The sequence below is a fragment of the Lissotriton vulgaris genome, chromosome 7 (genome assembly GCF_964263255.1).
Source record: "Lissotriton vulgaris chromosome 7, aLisVul1.2, whole genome shotgun sequence".
Lineage (NCBI taxonomy): Eukaryota > Metazoa > Chordata > Amphibia > Caudata > Salamandridae > Lissotriton > Lissotriton vulgaris.
The window spans coordinates 82,219,859-82,241,420 of NC_141695.1; the positions used below are offsets into that span (position 1 = coordinate 82,219,859).

The following is a 21,562-nucleotide window of genomic DNA, read 5'->3' on the forward strand; positions in this document are numbered from 1 at the left end:
AAGGACTTCAGGGCTGTGAGCCCCCAATTGGGGACTATGTTTGAAAGCTCCTGGTAGTTCATTTCACCATCATTTGGGAATTCCTAATAAAGTGATATAGGAAACAAAATGGCATTTTTAAGCAATCTGTCTTTTCTTTGCAGGTATCCCAATGTTTTGAACTCCATACCCTGGACCCCTTATAGTATTGAACTAATGCAAAAGGCAACAAAGGAATTTCTTCAGGTTAATTTTGTGTATCATTCTAATGTAAGTTGTGTTCTATTTCCATATCAAGAATTTTTAAAAAGTACATTTTGTGCATGAGGATATATTAAACTGTTGATGTAGAACTGCAAGGTTTGAGCTGTTATATGTTCAATTCTTTATAGATGGCTCCAAACCCTGAACTAAGGGATTATTTATTATGTTCAATGCTCTTGTGTAATATGCCAATATGCAGTCACTACAATTCAAGGCTGGTGAATTATGAACTTTTTGGGCTTGGCAGGGTAGCAATCAAATGTTGCTTGTTTCAGTGTTCATTTAACACATTGTTTCATCTGTACAGGATAAGCTAATGTTTGCCATTCTACATTGAAACATCATCTGTGGTGTTCTATTCTTTGACATGAAAATGTGTCATTTGTAAAGTGATAACCATAGCATTTGAATGTTGAGAACAACCTGACTCTGAAATGCCTTTGTGTGACATTTCACAAATGCAATTGTATTAGACAGGAATGATTCTTTAAAGTGCATACTCTTTCTCCTTCAGGCTGTGTTTTATTGTCTCATATTTTATCATTGATGTGTGATTTTTTAAAACCCAGTGTTTCATTGGAATAAACTTGCAACCATGTATTGGCGCATGTAAATTAAATACTACAAGTAAACTGCAACACTCACTGTTTTGCCCACTAAAGAAGCACTTTAAATCATGTCTAGAGGCCTGCTACTGCAGCATGTGTGTGCAGTTTTAAAACTGCCATTTCAAACCTTTTGCCAGGCCTAAGCATTCCTTTTTAATATTTATAAATCACCCCTAAGTTAGGCCCTAGAGTAAGGAGCTTAGTTTTACAAAGAGAGACGCATGGGTTTAAGTTTCATACGTCATGGAAATGAAAAACTCCCGAAGTCGTGTTTCACTGTTATAAAGCTATCTCTCCTATCCACTAAGACTGGATTGCCTTATTACATTTAATAAATGCTAACTACAAATTGGGAACAGATAAAGAAATCATGTTTACACTCAAATAAATTGTAATTTAAAATCATATTTATTCGTTAAGTCACATTTTAAGTTACAATTCTAAAAATGCCACTTTTGAAAGTTGCAAAAAGAACAATTGATGGACAGAATTTTTAACAATGTCAAACATTCACACCAGTACAGGGATCTGGGCCTAAATCCATTGTTTTACTGCTCTCAAAAGCCATTCCAGTTTAAACCCAGCCATATGCAAATTAGTCTCGACCCAGCTCCCTATGGGAACAGTCCAGTCCGAAATATCAGGCCATGTTCTCCCTTGGATCAATAACAAGCATCCTAGGACTGCTTTTGGTGTTTCACCCCTTATCAGCGAGAGTAGCTTGACTCCAGTTGCATGGAGAGCACAGGACCAATGTCTGGGCATACCCATCCCACTCGAGGTAACAAATGCAAAAAGAACAATTATTGGACAGAATGTTAAACAATGTCAAACATCAACCCAGGCCAAAATCTATTGTTTTTGCTCCCAATACAATTTCAGTTTACACCCAGCCATAGGCAAATCAATCTTGACCCTACTCTCTATGGACACAGTCCAGCCCAAACTGCCAGGTCACATTCTTCCTGGGCCAGAAACATGCATCCTAGGACCGGTTTCAGGGTTCCATCCCTCATCAACCAGGATAATCCTCAGTGTTGTCATCAGTGATGTCACTGACCAAATCATGAGTGATGTAATATGTGAGATCATAAGCAGTGCATTGAGGGGGCTTGAGTTATAGTTAGCTCAGGTAACTATAACGGGTGAATTGCTCTGGTTTTGTATGAGTAAAATCTGTCCCTAACTATAACGTCCCTGTAACCTTTGTTGTTTTGTGTGAATTGTTTTTTTTTTTTATTGAGATGGTTTTGAGTATCAAAAAACAATTACAAAGATCAACAGGATAAAATCAGACATTGAGTTACTATATACATATTATACATCTTATAAATATTAACAATTAATTAATAAATGACATAAGACCAACTTCATTTCACACAGTATTATGTAGGAGAGTCAATCAACATTGACTCTGGATCTGCTTACTGTTATTCATCTAGTTTCTCTCCAGTTTCTAAGAGGAGCCCAAATCTTCCTACCAAAGTCTTTCGACCCCTTTCCTTTAAATCTGTATAGACATTCCTCTATATTATGCGTTCCCAGCAGCCTAGTTAAATACATCTGAAAGGTGGGAGCTACAGAATCTTTCCAGGCCGCCGCAATTAAAATTCTAAAAACAGCCATGGATAGAAAGATAAATGCTTCGGCCTCTTGTTCAAGTTTGAGATTTTCGTCCCTGCCGATCAATACAGTAGTTGGGGATAGAGAGATCTGGTGCTCTAGCAGCCCCGTTAAAAACCTTTCCGTTTCTATCAAAGCTGGCTTAAGATTCTGACAGGTGTAAAACACATGAGATAGATCTGCGTGGCCTTGATCGCACCTAGGGCATCTATCATTTTCTCTTTTACCCCATTTAAACAGCTTGGCAGGGGTATAATACAGGTTAAAGATCATCTTATAATGCTGTGCTTTTAAATTTGTTGCTCTTAATATGTTTTTGTTCAGTGCAAGAGCATAATCAATGTCTATATCTGGATACCTAATCTTTTGAGCCCAAGCAGATTCCGTTTGTCCTATGTCGTCTCCCACACCCTGTAAAAGATAACTATACCCAATTTTAATCTTCTTGCCACCATTCCTTACGTAATTCACAATCGGGTTTAGCTCCTGAATTGATATCCTACGTCTAAATGACTTCACTGTTTGCTCTAGTTGTCTATATAAGAACCATTGACTAGTAGGTATACCAAACTTTTGTTGAAGGAGGTCAAAATCCAATAATTCATCCTTACACATGACATCACCCAGACATCTAATACCCGACACCTTCCATGTCCTACTGTTTCTGTTCTGTCCAAGATGCGTAAATGGGTTTGAGCTCCAAAGATCTACTGTGCTATTAATCTTCGGGACCTTCAGAAATTTCAATATAGCCTTCCATGTGCCCCACGCACTTAGCATTATTTTGCTTTTGCTCCTTTTGAAATATCTAGATTTTATTTCTCGTGTTAAAAGCCCCAGAGCCCTTTCTCCCACTATTAATTCATAGATTGTGGGGATTCTGTATGAACCAGTCGGCACCTCTATATCATCATATCTCAATAGGTGATTCATTTGCATCATTAGACAAACCCAATGATATAACCTCAGATTTGGTGCAGATAAACCCCCTTTCTCCAATGGTGCGGAGAGTCGAGTCAATGATCTCCGAGTTTTCCCATATTGCCACACAAATTGCGAAAAGACAGCTTTCATTTTTTTCAACAGACCCTCTTCAACTAGTAAAGGTATGGCACGAAATAGATACAATAATTTCGGGAAACATTGACATTTTCAGTACATTCACCCTACCAATCAGGGATAAGTGTAAAACATCTATTCTTCTCAATTCTTTATCTATTGAGGTAATCAAGGGTAGATAATTTTCCTGTATGATTTTCCCCACATTTGCGTTGATTCTAACCCCAAGATATACCGCAGAGTCCACATACCTTTGGTCGACTTTATGAATATTATTTGTACCAATTATTATTGTTTTTTCCTCATTGAGTTTGTACCCAGAACTTGATCCAAACGCGTGTGCCAATTGGCTCAGTTCCAGCATTGCCGTTTGCGGATTATTAGTGACTATTGCCAAATCATCCGCATACGCCAATAATTTGGTAGTATGCCTATTAGTTATAACAGGAGATATTTTATCAGAGGCGAGGATTTTCCTAATTAAGGGATCGATATAAAGTGAGAAAAGTATCGGGGAACAGGGGCATCCCTGGCGGGTACCTCTTCTGATAGCCACCTCTTCCGACTGCAAACCCATCGTAGTAATTTTGGCTACAGGATCCATATACATAGGATCACTGACAGAATTTTTACCTCAGAAATATCGACCTACAAGAATATCGAGTCAACAATATAGAGGGCAAAAATATCGACATCCTATCTACAACATGGTAAGTACAAAAATATCGAAAAAATAATATCGATGTAAAAAATATCGATGTTAAAAATATCGATTTTTTTTATATATATAAATGTAAAAGTAAGTATATAACACTAATAAATAAAATATAAATATTTAAAAGTATCTAATAATGTTTAAAATTAATAAATAATACATATATATTAATAATACATTAATTAAATATATACAGTAAATATATAATATATATGTACTGAACAATAAGTATTAATAATTAATTTACTAATTTATAAATTAATGAAATATATTCTAATTTACTAATACATTTACAAACATAAAACAATAACATAAATAAAATGTAAGTAATATAAAAAATAAAATAAACATGTGATATTTTAACAATTAATTATATAAAACGTTGGATAGCGTAAGGGTAAAAATTACTATTCCTACTCCAGAGAGTGGAACAGTAGGGAAAGCGTTTGATAGCATAGGGATAAAATTACTATTCCCACTCCAGAGAGTGCAACAGTCGAGAAAACTGACCCTGAACCCAAAAAACAACCCTTTACCCAAGAACTGAAAACTGACCCTGAACCCTAAAAATACCCCTTTACCCGAAAACTGAAAACTGACCCTGAACCCTAAAAATACCCCTTTACCCAACAACTGAAAACTGACCCTGAACCCTAAAAATACCCCTTTACCCAAAAACTGAAAACTGACCCTGAACCCTAAAAATACCCCTTTACCCAAGAACTGAAAACTGACCCTGAACCCTAAAAATACCCCTTTACCCATGAACTGAAAACTGACCCTGAACCCTAAAAATACCCCTTTACCCAAGAACTGAAAACTGACCCTGAACCCTATAAATACCCCTTTACCCATGAACTGAAAACTGACCCTGAACCCTAAAAATACCCCTTTACCCAAGAACTGAAAACTGACCATGAACCCTCAAAATACCCCTTTACCCAAAAACTGAAAACTGACCCTGAACCCTAAAAATACCCCTTTACCCAAGAACTGAAAACTGACCCTGAACCCTAAAAATACCCCTTTACCCAAAAACTGAAAACTGACCCTGAACCCTAAAAATACCCCTTTACCCAAAAACTGAAAACTGACCCTAAACCCTCAAAATACCCCTTTACCCAAGAACTGAAAACTGACCCTGAACCCTAAAAATACCCCTTTACCCAAAAACCCAAAAATGACCCTGAACCCTAAAAATACTCCTTAACCCAAAGTTAAATAATATTATTTAATTAGCAATTAATAATTAATTAACAATAACAATAAAGTAAATATATCAGCACATAAGCTGTAATTAATATAATTTAATAATTAATATCATTTTTCCCCAATTAATTAATTAACAGTAACTAAAAATTATATATATAAATAAATTACTCTAATTAATGTAATTAACTAAATAATATTATTTAATTACCAATTAATTACTAATTTTAAATATGTACAAAATTATATTAATTAATTAACTAATTAATATTAATTATTTGCCAATTAATTAGTTATAAATATTTAAAAACATATATTAATTAATTAATTATTATTAAATTACTCCCCACCATATTCCCCTATAAACCCACATCCCGCTACAGAAAATATATATCAATTAATCAATTAATTATTTCCCAATTAATCAATATTAATTAGCAAATAATTATAATTAATTAATTAATCCTACTAATTATTAATCAACGTACCATAATTAAATTACTTCCCACCCTATTCCCCCATAAACCCACAACCCGCTCCGGTACTAAAACATCAAATTTCCTTATAAAGTTATATATTATTATAGAAAATGTATACACATATAATAGTAATTATTTTAAATACTTAAATTAAACATATAACACATACATAATAAAAAACTATAAAATAATACAAATATCGATATTAGTGTCATCGAAATTATTAACATCGATATATATGCTATCGATATTACTAACTTCGATATTACTTACATCGATATTAAGTATTTCGATATTACTTACCTTGGGTCGATATTCTGTCCTACGATATTCTTGCCTTCGATATTATGCTTCTTCGATATTTCAGACTCGATATTATGGTAGGTCGATATTTCCAACTCGATATTTTGACTGTCTACCATATTCATAGCCTTTATTGCTTTCCTGCATTTCTCTCCAAATCCCCTTCTGGCCAAAACATCCCACATAAAATCCCAGACCACACGGTCGAAAGCCTTTTCGGCATCTAAGAGAATCATGGCCATATCTCCCCCCGTGGCTGCCATTGCATCAAATAGCGAGATCGCCCGCACCGTGTGTTCCGTGGTGCCTCTCCCTGGGACAAACCCATGCTGCCACGGTGAGACAAGTTGACCAATATTTCTCCCTAACCTTTTAGCCCATACCTTAGAATAAAGTTTGGCATCCGCATTTATCAACGAAATTGGCCGATATGAACCGGTATTCTCCTCTGGTTTTCCCTTTTTATGAAATATTACAATGTTCGTTTGTTTCCAAGTATCAGGAATCCTCCCAGAGCAAATTATACCATTAAATAAGTCTTCGAGCAAGGGAAGAATTTCCTCCCCTAAAACCCTATAAACTTCTATTGGTATGCCGTCTGGGCCTGCAGATTTACCATCCGCTAGTTCTTGTAATGCAATCTTTATCTCCTCTGCTGTTATATCTAAGTCCAACTGCTCCCTATCCTCCTCCTCTAATATTGGGCCTAGTGGCCCATACTCTTGGCTGGATGGTAAGTCCCCTGACTCCTGATCATACAATTTCTGATAGAAATTCTGGAACACATCCATTATCATTTTCGGATCCGTATATTCTACCCCATTATACTTGATCTTACGGATTTTATTTTTGTTAGCCTCTTGCCTAATGCGCAGCGCTAATGCTCTTCCGGCTTGTTCGCCAGTCTCATACCGCCTTGCTCGATATGCTTGATATTCTCCAATCTCCTTCTGCGTGATTACTTTTAAAATATCTCCCTTAATCAAAGCCATACTTCTGGCTGTCTCACTGCCATCCTTGACTGAGACTATTTCCTCTATATGTCGTTTCTCCGACTCTACTAGTTCTGAAGTGAGTTTTTCCACTTTACTTCTATCATGTTTCCTTAACTTGGCCGCACAGCTAATCGTCTCCCCCCTTAATGATGCCTTGAAGGATTCCCATACTCCATTCCTGGATGTACTATATCTATTAATCTCAAAAAATTCTTTCGCCCACTGTTTAATATGTTTTACAAACCTTTCATCATTTAGAAGTTTCCTTTCAAATGTCCATCTTGTTGTTTTCCTCAACGTATTAGGGACTTTATATGTCAATATCAAAGGGTTATGATCTGAGACTATTCTTGGAAGTTTAACAATTCTGACTTTACAGAGTTCCCCCATTGACACAAAAAAATAATCCAGTTTAGAATATTTATGCGCCGGATGTGAGAAATATGTAAACCCTGGATCCCCAGGCACTTTTTCCCCCCTTACATCGACCAGACCATGCAACTGTATTAAAGAGCCAAGAGCTCTATATACCTTATGTTTGCGTCCTGTGTATTTACCTCCTCGTCTCCAATCAGCCGAAATATTCATGTCCCCACATACTATCATGGGGGAACCCCAATTAGCCAGCTCTTCTTCTACTTTATCATATACCATAGGCTCATCTTCATTTGAGCCATAGATCACACAGAGTGTAATCCCTAGATTTAGTTCTACCAAGACCCATCTTCCAGACCCATCGGTTTTAGTACGTTTCACCCCCCCCCAAATTACATTTAGCTAAAATAGCCACTCCTCTAATCATAGATGATTGTGATGAGCATCCTAGCATAGTATAGCCATGCATATCCAACAACTTCCTTTTAGCCCAGGGTAAATGGGTTTCCTGTATACACAGTATATCTATATTATTTCATTTAACAAAATGACTCAATCTCTGTCGTTTCTTCCAGTCATTTAATCCCCCTACATTGATTGTACATATCTTAATGTCTGACATTATTGGCAAAGTTACTTTTCCTACCATGTCTGTTATCCATGAATCTACTACTAACCAAAATCGCACCCATTTCCATCTCAAAGTTTTTCTCTTTTTTATTCCACCTATTTCCCCCCCCTTCCGCCCTCCACCCCCACGCCCTCCCCCTCCCCCTGCTCCTGCTCACTCTCCCTCCCCTAACCCCATTCGGATGCCGAACTCCCCCCCTCCCACCCCCCTTATTCAGAGGCGCTCAGACCCGTGGTCTGTGCACGTGATGGTTCGCAGTACTGATTGAGGAGATTTTCAAAAATAACCCAACTTTAATACCTATGACCCTGTAGTGCCCACCACCTTACACTATAAACACCAACCCACTCTATGTTGCTGATTAATATTTTACCTGAGCATGACAAAATATCACATTTGCCTTTTGATTAAACTCATCCATTTATACAGGACATTTTCTAAACCCCTTGTGAGATCAGATATTCTCTGGCCTTCACTTCGGAGGAGAAATATAATGTTCTTCCATCTTTAATTATTTTCAGCTGTGCTGGATTTATCAAGTATGCCTGCATACCCTTGTCCTGAAAAGGTTTTATCATCTGCCTTAGTCTCCAGCGTCTCTCCACCTTGACATGACAAAAGTCAGGGCGAACAAAGAAAGAGTAACCATCAACATTCTTTTTTTTGTCCGGTCTCGCCCTCTCTGATATTGCCTGCCTCAAGTTAAAGTTACCCAGAAAAATTAAAATTGCTCTGGGCTCATCTCCCTCCTTAGCATTTTTGTGGATTTTAAAGGGGATGCGATGTGCCCTCTGAATCTCCTTAGCCCAATCCCATCCCTTCAGTTCTGTAAAGGCATGTTCGAATAGTTTGACCACAAAGGGTTTCATGTCTGTTTCTTCTGATCCTTCAGGTATTCCCAAAATGCCCAGGTTGTTCTGTCGAGATCTGTTCTCAAGCGCCTCCAGTTTCCATTGCATATCTATTAGCTGTTCTTCTTGTAAATCTACCTTACTAGAGGCCGCCGCTGACTCAGTCTCAGTTGACACCACTCTTTCTTCCAGATTAGTAACCCGTTCTCCCAGATTCACACACACCTTAGTCAACTTCCTCACCACTCCTTGCATTTTTCTGACTGCTGCGTGTGATTTGCGACTTTCCTGACGTGCTTCTTCCCTGTGTGCGAATATTTCCTGGTGTATCACCTCCAGGAGAGACATTTGTGCTGCTTCCCCACCAGGGCTTTCCAGCATAGAGTTGGTCGTCGGATGGTCCCTTTTTTGACAGTGTATTTTTGCTCCTGTCGTGGATTTCACCGCGGTTATCGGGGGGCTGAAATCATCCTGCTCCAATTCACTGTCAGTAACTGACCCACTAGCCTCTTGCTCCAGACTATCATCATCTTCCTCCGACCAGAAAAGAAAGCTTCACTGGGGGGGTCTTCACCAGCCTCATCCTCCAATTCTTCTTCCAGCACCAGGGGTCTCACAATGGTATTGTCCTCAGCTTCTCCTACTAGATCAGTTTCCCCTTTACTGTCCTCCTCTGTAATTCTGGACATAGCAGGCTGGGCAGATGATTCTGATATATTTTGGGGTACCCCTCTTGTATCCTTGGGGCTCTCAGCCTCATCTGGCAGTCTTACAGTAGCCTCATTATTCATATCCTTTTCATTTACAAGTTTTTGAAAAATGTCAGATATCGGGGTGGTGCCTTGAGTGCCTTGGTTGCCCTTGTTGTTGAGCCGTTCTTTTAGCAGGGGAGACTTGTTTTTTCCTCTTGCTGCCATCTAACTCCCTATCTGCCATTAGTTCCGCCTGTTCAGCTGCAGCCTTCCTTCTTGCGGCCGTTTTAGCGCTTGCACTAGTTTTGGGAGCCATAATTTCCCTCCTCCTTTCTTCGAGCCCAAACTGCTCCTTACCGTCTATTTTGCTGCCCCACTTCCTCTCTTCTGAGTCTGAGTCTGCAGCGGTCTCCAGGACGCTCCGTAGTCTCCCACCAGTCCTCTGGTGTAAACTCGTTTGCTGTCCTGATTGTGGATTCGTATGCCAAAATTCTCCTGACCAGGGCTGTTTCATCCGTTGCAAGCTCTGTCCACTCCGTGAGCTCCGCGCCGTTTCTTTTTGCAATCTCTGCGACCTCCGCTCCCTCTGCGAGCCATCCCACACCTGACACGCCTCTCAGCGAGAGCCTCCTCGCAACCTGCAGCAGCTCCAAGATCAACCGCTTAAGCGGCCGGCGGCAAGTAAGTAGCATCCGGCGGTGTGAGTTTCTTCTGCCATTTTTTTTACTCCGGGCTCTCTCTCCGCACCTTTAGTCTCCCTGCCTTTCTGAAGGCTCCTTGACTCGGTGACTCTGTGGCTCCGTGGCTTGGGTCTACAGTGTCATGCTGCTTTACTACAGCATCTCCTCAATCGCACTGCTTCTCGGCCGCCCTAAACTGCCGCCATCTTGCCGTTTTGTGTGAATTGTTAACGTTTTTTAAATTATATTTGCTTACTATAATGTCTTTGTAACCTTTGTTTTTTTCATTTAATCTCTAAGGTTTTTTAAATGCTAATTCCCAACTTTATTGTTCCTGTATCCTTTGTTTTTCAGTTCTCAAGAATTCCGCTACTGGAAGTACAAGGAGGGCTTCCTGACCCCCAAGGTCCCCCTGGAGACAAGGGGACTTTATCCACCAACTAGTAGTGCAGCGGGAGGCATGTTTGCAGAGTGGTGGAGAAAGGGGGCATGGCCACTGACAACTTCTCAGCAAACCTGCCCTGTGGGACTAACTGGAAGTAACAGGAGGGGTAGTTGGCTCCAAAGGACGTCCTTGGGGGACCAACTACCATTCCTATAACCTCCAATAGGTCCCATACAGCAGGATTGCTAAGATCTGATAGCAAAAACAACAGTTGATGGACAGAATGCAGAACAATGTCATACATTCACCCCAGTACAGAGATCTGGGCCTAAATCAATCTATTTTTTGAACTCCACACCACCCCAGTTCAGACATGGCCATATGCAAATCACCCTTGACCCTGTGCCTCATGGGAACTGCCAAGCCATGTCTTCCCTGGACCGGGATCACGTATCCTAGGAACGGTTTCTGGCTATCAGTCATCATCAGCCAGGATAGCTTGACTCCAGTGGTGTGGAGAGCACGGGAGTCACATCGGAGCATACCCTTCCCACTCAGGGTGACAAATGTAAAAACAACAGTTGATGCACAGAATGCAGAACATTGTCATACATTCACCCCAGTACAGAGATCTGGGCCTAAATCCATGTTTTTTTTTCACTCCACACCACCACAGTTCAGACATGGCCATGTGCAAATCAGCCTTGACCCTGTGCCTCATGGGAACAGTCCAGCCCGAACTGCCAAGCCATATCTTCCCTGGACCGGAATCAAGCATCCTAGGACCAGTTTCTGGCTATCAGCTGGCATGAGCCAGGATAGCTTGAATCCAGTGGCAAAGTGAGCAAGGGACTCACGTCTGAGCATACCCTGCCAACTTGTTGTGTTTTATCAAGGACCCCGATCAATATCATGACCTTATGCCCCTATTCGGCTATAATCGATACATATCCCTATAATGGCATAATATCCAAGACCATATTTCAGCAAGTCGCCTCTGCAGTCCATGTCAGTCCATGATGCAGCAGGAGTCACTTCCTTAGATTCCTAGATAGCACACCGAGTTCTTTCGACACTTCAAACCTCCAGCAACCTGGGAAAGCCTCGCTTGCTTTGTTTTGATTAGTAATAGAACTCCTAATTAGCATTGTAAGAATGACCAGTTCTTAGTGACATCTTAATTGACGTCTTATGTCCAAAACCTATGTCAAACTCGGCACCTTTCAGGTATAAATAATACCAACGTTGCCTTAAGCAAACACAGCGGTGGTGGTGAATACAGGAGCAGAAACAGCGGTCCCCCTGCAGAAAGCCCAGCAGATGCAGAAAGCCCACGGACGCTGCCCCTCCTCTTTGACGCGCTGAGAAAGAGGTTGTCTTTTCCCCTGCCGAGAAAATCCAGCTCCGGCGTTTCCAGCCTACCCTTGCGGGTGACTGGAATATCGAGTCCTGAGAGGAGAAACCAGACCTCCAACATTCTATTCCAGAGGTATGGTGCTGACTAAGCCCTTAGAGAGATTTCTTGAAGCAAACCATGGCAAAACCAACTTAACTTAACTTGCTACTTACTTACTCCCTTCCACGTGTTAGGCTTAGGTCAGGTACACTGGGGTAGGCGTAGTTAGAAGCACCAGTTGAGATCGTTAGCCAAATGTATATATGAATGTATTTATTTTATTACTTTTAATCATCTTATGGCTAAGAAACCATATCAATGCTTTTACTGTATTACTTTGTGATACTCATACTACTGTACGCACTTTTTATAATAACAAGTCTTGCAATTGTGGCAATTCATTTCTCTTGCATGAGAAGGAAGACTGTTCAATAAATAATACCTTTTATTGAAAACGCCCGTCTCTCTATCTCTCTGCACACTGGTGAAAGTAATCTTGCACAACTGACTGAGCGAAAATGCTGTCTATTGTTTCACACGACTCTAGAGATTTACTCGTATCTAAGGAGCAAAGTTGTCATGTTAATGCGGTTGTTGGAAAACTGAATCCCTTCTTGTCTGAGCCACAGAAGCTGATCACTTCCTATTCAGTCAAGAACGTTTCCAGTGACCTCTGAGCTAGCTGGTACAAACCCAATTAAGTCTAACATAGTCAGTAGAGACCTAGAAGACCGCACTCCTACGTCTACACTGCTGTTTATGTTATACAAATGCGCAGGGCCTATAGGGAAAATAGGAACTACACTACATGGCGCCCAACGTTTGGTAAGGCGATAAAACTAACGCAAGACGTTAGAGTAACTCAGTCGTGCTTTTTCACACAGACCCTTTCTCCCGTAAATACTCCAATAGACATCTGGAGTGGGTGAAAGGTTAAAATCCGCCTGAACTTAGTAGGAAGAGATTCCTATGTAGAGTTTCTGGTTTATTCAACGTTGAAGGATACAGTGTTCCAAAATATTGTGCACCTAATCTTTGTCTCCTTGAAACCTGATCTGCAACAACAGCCGTTCCTGACAGTAAAATGCCAGGAAAAGACGAGACCAACGGGACCGCTGCAGCCACAGTAAATGCGACTCAGCAGGAATCCGATGAAACAGGGATTTATCCACCGGGTGCAATAATCATCCCGGTAAACTTAAGAAAATCTATAACTTTAAAAGGTATAGAAAACGGACTGACACCACAAGGTGGTACAGTGATTTTCGTGATAGAGGCACACGAATATCGGCAAACAGGGGTATTCTATTCATGGATAAACTTTCCAGCGGCAAACACTACAACACAAGAGTTTCACTATTACAAAATAGAGAAACCACCGGAAGAGTATGCTCCTTTCGAGGAGATTGAAATTCCATTAAAATACCAAGACCACTGCTCTGGTTTAAAGGCGCCCTAAAACATAATGATAACATCACCAGGCTCGGTCCACTAGGTAGACCAGGAGCAACGTGGCCGGTCTTAGCCAGCTACACACCACTTCCGGACATTGATAAAATGTCTCGCAAAGAACTTTTAGCACAGCTAAAAATACTGATTAAAATACATAGACAGTTAGTCCAATATGTAATGCGGACTGCAACAGTCCAAACAGCTGTTAATGTTCCACAGCTGACCCCTCATCAGGGGAACACAAATAAAATTACACCACATAACATACAATCATGTCTTGGTAAAACACCCATAAAACGGGAACAAATTCCCTTCTGGTTAGCACAGAAAATAACTCAAATAGAGGCAGTATTTCCGAATACTACCCCTATTGAGAAACACAGGATTCTGACCATCTGCCTTCCAATGGGGGTCGCACCACATGTGGAGGACTGTGACACTTGAGGTACAGTCTTTGCTTCCATTTACACAAAAACACATGGTGTTCCATCCATGGCGGTAATACCAGATGTGCTAAAACAAATTCAAAATGAATACGGTCCAGAACCTGCTTTAACTATTGGTATAAAATTACTGAAAGACTTCAGGCAGGTCTCAGCTATATTACTAGCAAACATAAAGGGAGAAGCAGCATCTGTGGCGATCCGCCAGAAATTGAAGGAAACAGATATAACAGATAAACCACTTGAGCTTGCCAGAATCATAGAAAAATGCTATGAAGAACTAGGTAGAGATAGCTTGGGTGGGAAACCAGTAAAACCCCAACTACTCGAAAATCCTGAAAAATTATTTAATACAAATAATCAAAACACTCCTAAAAAGAGCTGGAATGGAAATAAAGAATCCACTCCCAAAGAAAAAGCTTTTCAGTCCAGAGGAAGGTCTCCTCGACGGAGGGAAAGAACTCCGACTCGAGAACACCAGTCTCCCCAGAGGGAGCACTCTGAAAAAAGATACAACCTTAGAAATAGGGATAACTTGAAAAAGCCTGATAGATATCAAAGTATTGATACACGTCCCTCTCGATCTTTTTCGCAGAAATCTGAAAGAAGAGGATGGTCAGACCCAGAAGAGCACACCAAGTCCAAAGACAAGGAACCTGCTCAAAGTAAAAAATCACAATTTCCAAAAAAGAAGGTAGCCAGTATTAAGCATGGGCGGAAAATCCGTTACGCTCGCGGATTTTCGGTAAATTCGCAATCCGCGAGATTCGCGAATTTCCCGCAAAATCCGCAAATTCGCACGCAGCAGATTTTTTTTCTTTGCGGTGTAAGTTCGCAATTGCGAACATGTAGGTGCGGCGGGCAGCAACAATCTCGCACTCGTGAAATTACAAAAATTGCAATTCCGCACAAGAAATCTACTGACATTTGCCTGCACTTTTTTAAATTTGAGGCCTTTTGATTTTCTTTGGATAACTTTTGGATTAGAAATCAACTTTCTCATATAAGCTTGGTGGGGCATTAAAGTTGCTGTAATGCTGCTCTGCAGAAAAACGAGTTTTGCAAAAGTGAAAGCATTTTCAAAAGTTCAAACTCATCATTAGTAACCGTTCCCTGTAGTGCTTCCTGACAAGGGCCCCTCCAAAGTTCAGTTGCTAGTTGCAACAATTGTATGACCCTGCTCTGACCCTCACAGCAGGCTCATAGAATAGCTACAAGTAGGCCACAAAGGTCCTGGAAAAAAAAATTGCACTGCAACAGAAAGCAAATTACAGATAAGGATGCAGGTGCCAGACTGGAATTTTAAAACAGTGACACATTAATAAATCAACCCCAAATTAATTCATGTCAGTTGAAGCAGGCAGGTGTGCTTGCTTTTCCCCCCCATAATCTACAGTGATGATGAACCAGAGGGTGGCATAAGGCATTGATGTACCAGAGGGTGGCATGGGTAAAACAGAGGGTGGCAGGGGTGAAACAGAGGGTGCTGGGAACCTGTGATGATGAACCAGACGTAGAAACAACATAATCGTGACCGTTGCGAGCCGACATGTAAGTTCGCGATTGCGAACTGTTACAAAACCCTCGCGAACTGTCAGAAATCCTTGCAAACTGGCAGAAATCCTTGCAAACACAAAAAAAATCCGCAAATTCGCGAGAATTCGCGGATTTTGCGGATTGCAAGTTCGCAAATTCGCAAAATTTGCGAGCGCCAGATTCGCAAAATTCGTCCATGCTTATCCAGTATTAGAATAATTGAACATGCCGAGAATACTGAGGACGCAGCTGAAAAACGGAGAGTGGGCACAGACAATGCTAGACAGTGCAGCAGAAATCAGCATAGCTCGCAAGATCCTGATGAATCATCTGGAGACAGTGGACACGAATGAATACATTCAAGTAGAAACTGCTGACACCAGAGTGAGCGAACCTCATAAGATATACGAAATAACATTGCGTATAGAGGCAGATAAGACTAGGAAAATAAGGGGTCTATTTTGGGACAACCTCTCAAAAGGCTATGACATCCTGTTAGCTGAGAAAGATTGGCCCCCAGAGTTTGTTAGGGAGTGCCCTCATGGCGAAGAAATGATTATGCCTGCCTTCTCAAATCACATTCCAATTTACAAGAAATATACTTATGCAAGGAAATGGGCAGTAGCTCAAGCACCTGCATTATATAAGAATCATGTTGGATGGGATGAGGACTCTCCTCCTCACAAAATCCAGTTAAAAAGTCAACCTACTGCACAAAGGCAGTATCCAATTAAGCAAGAAGCTAAAAAACAGGTCAGGGAGATTTTAGATCAACTTGAATACCAGGGGGTGATTGAAACATGCACCTCTCAAATGAACAATCCTTTGTTTCCTGTCTCCAAACTAGACAATTCATATCGTCTAGTCTTGGACTACAGACACCTTAACTCATGTTGCAAAACATTTGCGGTTCAAAACTCGCACAGTGCGGCACTGATGAATAACATCGTTCGCAAAAAAATACAAAACAACCTTAGACATTTCTAATGGATTCTTTTGTCAAAACATTGCACCCGAAAGCAGGTACTTGACCGCTTTCTCAATAATGGGGTCGCAGAAAAATTTCTGTAGGCTCCCACAGGGGTTCAAGAACAGCCCAGGATTATTCTCAGCCAGGGTAACAGAGTTACTACAAATGTATGACGATGAGGCATTATCTTAGGTCGATGACATCTATCTTACAGACGACGACTTGGATACTCACTTGAAAAGAGTGAACGCCATAATACTTGAGTTTGCCGCAGAGGGTTACAAATTCAACTTTAAAAAGTCTCGAATTGCCCATCTAACAGTACTATTTTTAGGTTACGAATTATCAAGTGAAGGCAAAAGCCTAGCGGACAACTTCTTAGAGAAGTGCGCTGTACTCCAAGCACCAAGAACGCTGAAGAACTTACAATCGATTCTAGGTTTCCTGAACTTCGGAAGAACATATATATTTAACTATGCTGAGAGGGTTAAACCTCTCTACGAATTAATAAAACTTGATTTTAAACCAATAAACTGGACTCAAAAACACACAGAAATTTTGAGATCACTACAAAAAGACATGTTAGCTATAAAAAAAATTAGAAACACGCGACAATACACGCAATCTTATAATCCGAGTCATCCCAGGAAGATGCAGATTCACGTACCTGACCTCTAATGAGGGAGAAACGGTACCAATAGCTTACAAATCACATTTGTACATTCAAGAAGAAAAAACATTCAGTCTTACAGAAAACATTGTAAAAGCAATTCAAACTGCTATAGCAAAAGAACGAGCATTGGCACAGGGGAAAATAATAACTGTTCTCACAGCAGAATCAGCCTTCGAGGCACTATTCAGCCCAGTAAACTTGCCTACAGTATCACTAGATCCGAAATGGATACAGTGGGAAAGCTCACTTGCGGCAGAAGACGTGAAATACTATTTTGCTCCACAATTTAAAAAACTGAATGAATTAAAATATGAACAGGAGAATCCTCTGCCATTCGAAATTCTGACTCTCCAACAGTACTCTTGTATAATCTATACAGACAGATTTGTACAGCATCACAATGTAGAAGATAAAACCTACGATGCAGCCTGTGCGATTGTTAAAGGTCGCTGGCTCTGCGGTAAATTCAGACCGAAATAACAAAAACTAAATCACTGAGAAAAAGTTCAGCTCAGCGAGCTGAATTCAGATCTTTGAAGTTGGCGCTTGAAAATACCGAACGCGAATTCCCGACACTAATCGTGTGCGATTCGCATTTTTGCGTCGACTCTTACAATAATGATTTACAGAAATGGGTTCAAAATGATTACAAAGATGACACAGGTGCCACAATCAAGCATAAAATGCTTTGGAAACAGGTAGTTCTTTTACAGAAAGAACTACAAAAGACTCATGTGGTACACGCACTGAGTCATCAGCGCGATGGCGTTCACGTTGGAGGGAATTCATTGGCTAATACAGCTACAGCGGAAGCAACTAAACCGGCTTCCGTAGCCACAAAAAAGCATTCAAAAAAATACATAGACGGGGAAACATTGCTGGCGGTAAAAACGTCTTTAAAAGGCAGCTGTGCAGCACTTCCTGTGAACTCTCCACTCAATTATGCATACGTGATTGATGCAAACTCTGTTCCTTTTGCTCGAATCCCTGGAGTGGGGGATAGGGTAATTCCAAACACGTACAGGAGAATCTTATTAATAGCAGACGCACACATGGGTGAGGGTCCAAGACACAAAAAGATGAAGGAATCTCTGACTGAATTACAATCAGATTATTGGTGGCCGGGAATGAGCGTGCAACATCATAAATTTGTTAAAAACTGCCAAGACTGCAGCAGAGATCGCAGCGGAGAGTTACCATGCCCCTTGATGTAGTAAGCATAAGGCTATCTACACACAAAATCCAGCGTCCTAATAATCATTTAAGACTAGACTTCACTTAAAAAAATGTGGCCCCAGCGCTCGGCTGACGGCAAAACTGTTATAAAAGATTTGCGAGTCTTTATCGGCACATACGCAATAGCCAGTCTCCATTCTGACCAGGGTCCAGCTTTTAGCTCTCGAGCTTATAAGTAGGCCATGACCAGCATGGGAATTGGGTTGCGGTTCTCTTGTCCATTTCACCCGGAAGGAAACAGTGTAGTGGAAAGAAAAAACTGAGACATAAAGCAATCTATAACAGCGAAGGTATTAGGTTCGGGGGATGGGTGGGTCAAACATTTAACAAGTGTCCAACGTAGTCTTAATAACTTGCCAAGAAATTCTCTAAAAGGTTTCAGCCCATACGAACTATTGTTCAGAACTAGAATGTATGTTCAGGACCTTGATAGTCAGGCTTCAGTGGTAAAAGATGATAAGAAAGACTTTGAAATCAAAGATCGTTTGGCTGTTCTACAGGACTTAAATGAACCAAGAAAAGCCCTGAGCAACCTAAAGTTAAAACAACAGCCAACAACCACTGAAGACACTCCACCTGTCCCAGCAAGACCTGTCTGGATTCCAAAGATTGGGGATCTGGTCAGAGAAAAAATAGCGGTGCAGAAGGAATTTGGGCCTTCTTACAGAAAAGTAGTACCTGTCTTAAGTATCAACGGAACAAGATCAGTAGTACTACCGCCCCTTGCTGGTAAAAAGGAGAACCGAGTTGTATCCATCGACCTGGTAAAACTACAAGCATGTGGCCTATAATAAATAGTAGACAAAGTGGACTCCCGAGAAGTAACAGAATACCCAAATTTGCAACAATCCAAGAGGTTCAAACTGAAAGACTAATCACATTTGATAAACCTGCAGTGCACAAAGAGGACTATGCAATAATGCCATGGAACTCTTGCCTCTTGGAACTCAAATTGAATCAGTTCATCGTGAAACACCAGTCTACGATGATGTGGCATCAGAATGTGATAATGAAAATCAAAGGGGACCTGCTATTCCTACAATCGATAGAACTGCCTCTGGCTACTTCATCAATTTTGATAACTTTTATGAAGATCCAAGCGACCCTGAAGTGACGTCAATAACAAAGACTTTTAAAGAAAAGGCAACAGAACTCTTTCATCAACTTAAGGAAACTTATCTTGTTTCACCATGGGTAGAGTTTTGGTTTGGTCTAGGTGTATTTTTCCTGCTGCTTTGGCTCATCATGGTACTTTGTTTGGGAAAATTCATTGAGGGAAAATATAGTTCAATGGACACAGCAAGTCAGAACATCAACTTAGTTCTAAAGCCACACAAGTCATCTCACATCGAGAAAAGAGAACTATCATAAGTGAATGTCACAGCCATTCCAATACCCGTCGGGGTAGTTTGGGACAAGACAGACTATGAAATATATGGCCCGGTCGAGATCCTGAAATATCCTGACCAGTTCAAGGTTTCATTAAGTGACTTTGTAAAACCAAGTACATTCTCTGATGATTGGGATTTTGAAAGTATAAATAATATGATGTCTGATTTAGTGTTGTCAGCAAAATTTACAGAACATGATTACTTGCAAGGTTCATCTAATTATGAACAAATGTACTGTTTTTCACATTTCGCAGACCATTACTTGCATAAAACTGCTCAACCTAGAAATGTTTTACATATAACCATTGGGAGCATTGTGCAACACCACCCAAAAGCAGTTCAAAAACGTTTTATGAGAAATTCCAATACTTCTCAGGGTTTAACACAAGTAATGCTGAAACATTTTATTATAAACTGTTGAATAAGACAGGGACGAAAACCATGCTGACAAATACTAAATTGATATATTCAGAAGCATTTTATGAAAAAATTATTACATTTGTTTTTGATTTCTGGAAAAATAACATTGAAACAAAAACAATCTGGGGTACAAAAGATTGGCATGTACAAGGCCTAGAAGCATTATTTCGAGCCTGCATGATTCCAGAACAAATAATGTTCTTAAATGACACAATTCAACAGACAACCTGTCTTGGCCTAGCTAAGATTAAGGACCTAAACAAACCGTCTATTCCAAAGCCAATACCTGATAATGCTACCACAGATATTGAAATAGACGTATCCCAAATTTCACATCTAAACAGAACACATCCTGATTGGAAAAAGTGGTTAATCTGGCCAACAGACACTAATAACTGTCAAGATAGATTCCTGAACAAATCACAGGGGTTAAAAATGACCAGACCAGACCCTAGGTACTCCCAGAGATAACATCCAGGGATAGTAACAACATACAGTGTAGGGAAACTCTGCCTCGAATGGCTAGAAACATCAACACTGGCAGAAATTAAGCAACACTTATCTTTACTTAAAGAGGGTGCTGACTTGCGTGATTTCATTATGGGACCATGCAAACAGCGTCAAAAAGGTTTCATAGCGGCAAGTGTACATGCGGCTTACAACGAGGCATGGAAAGTAACACAAATTGAAACAGCAGAGAAAATACGAGAAATTGATCGTATTAATTTGGAGAAATCACTTTCTGTTGTGGACAATTGGTTAATGACTCTGTCCTCCAGAATATATTCACTGGACAGTATTGTATCATCTGCCATCGATATAATAGATCAGGACCTGCTAATGTTACAACATGGCCAGTCCCAATTATGTTCTATTGTACAGCTAGGCTGGACGTTGCAAAATCTTTGTTCAGGCTATGTGCCATGGCGTTTAATCAACACAACGTCATTGTTTTCTGTCTTTAACCTTACTGATAAACAAATCAGTTTAGCCCAAAAAGGAGCAGACTATACAATTCTGAGCATTGAAAAACTTGAGAGATTACCATTGACAATGTCAGAAAGTCCTGTCATTGAATGGATAATACACAGGATTATCACAATTCCGATAACAACTTTCCGGTTTAAAAATTGCCTTGACTATATACCGACAGGTCAGTATGAAAAGTTGGGTAAAGGGTACATTAAGTCATCATGG

The 21,562-nt window shown here is 40.3% G+C and overlaps 1 protein-coding gene across 2 annotated transcripts in view; it reads left to right on the forward strand.

Moving 5' to 3' along the window:
* The window catches only part of LOC147700831 (DBH-like monooxygenase protein 2), a 564,025-nt gene that overhangs the window by 297,697 nt on the left and 244,766 nt on the right, over positions 1-21,562 (forward strand). The window contains exon 12 of one of the 2 annotated variants that reach the window (XM_086928504.1): positions 144-249. The exons of the other annotated variant lie outside the window; for it this stretch is intronic. Within the exon in view, the coding sequence (XP_086784630.1) occupies positions 144-249 (106 nt within the window). The remainder of the gene's footprint in view (positions 1-143; positions 250-21,562) is intronic. 2 annotated transcript variants of the gene reach the window in all.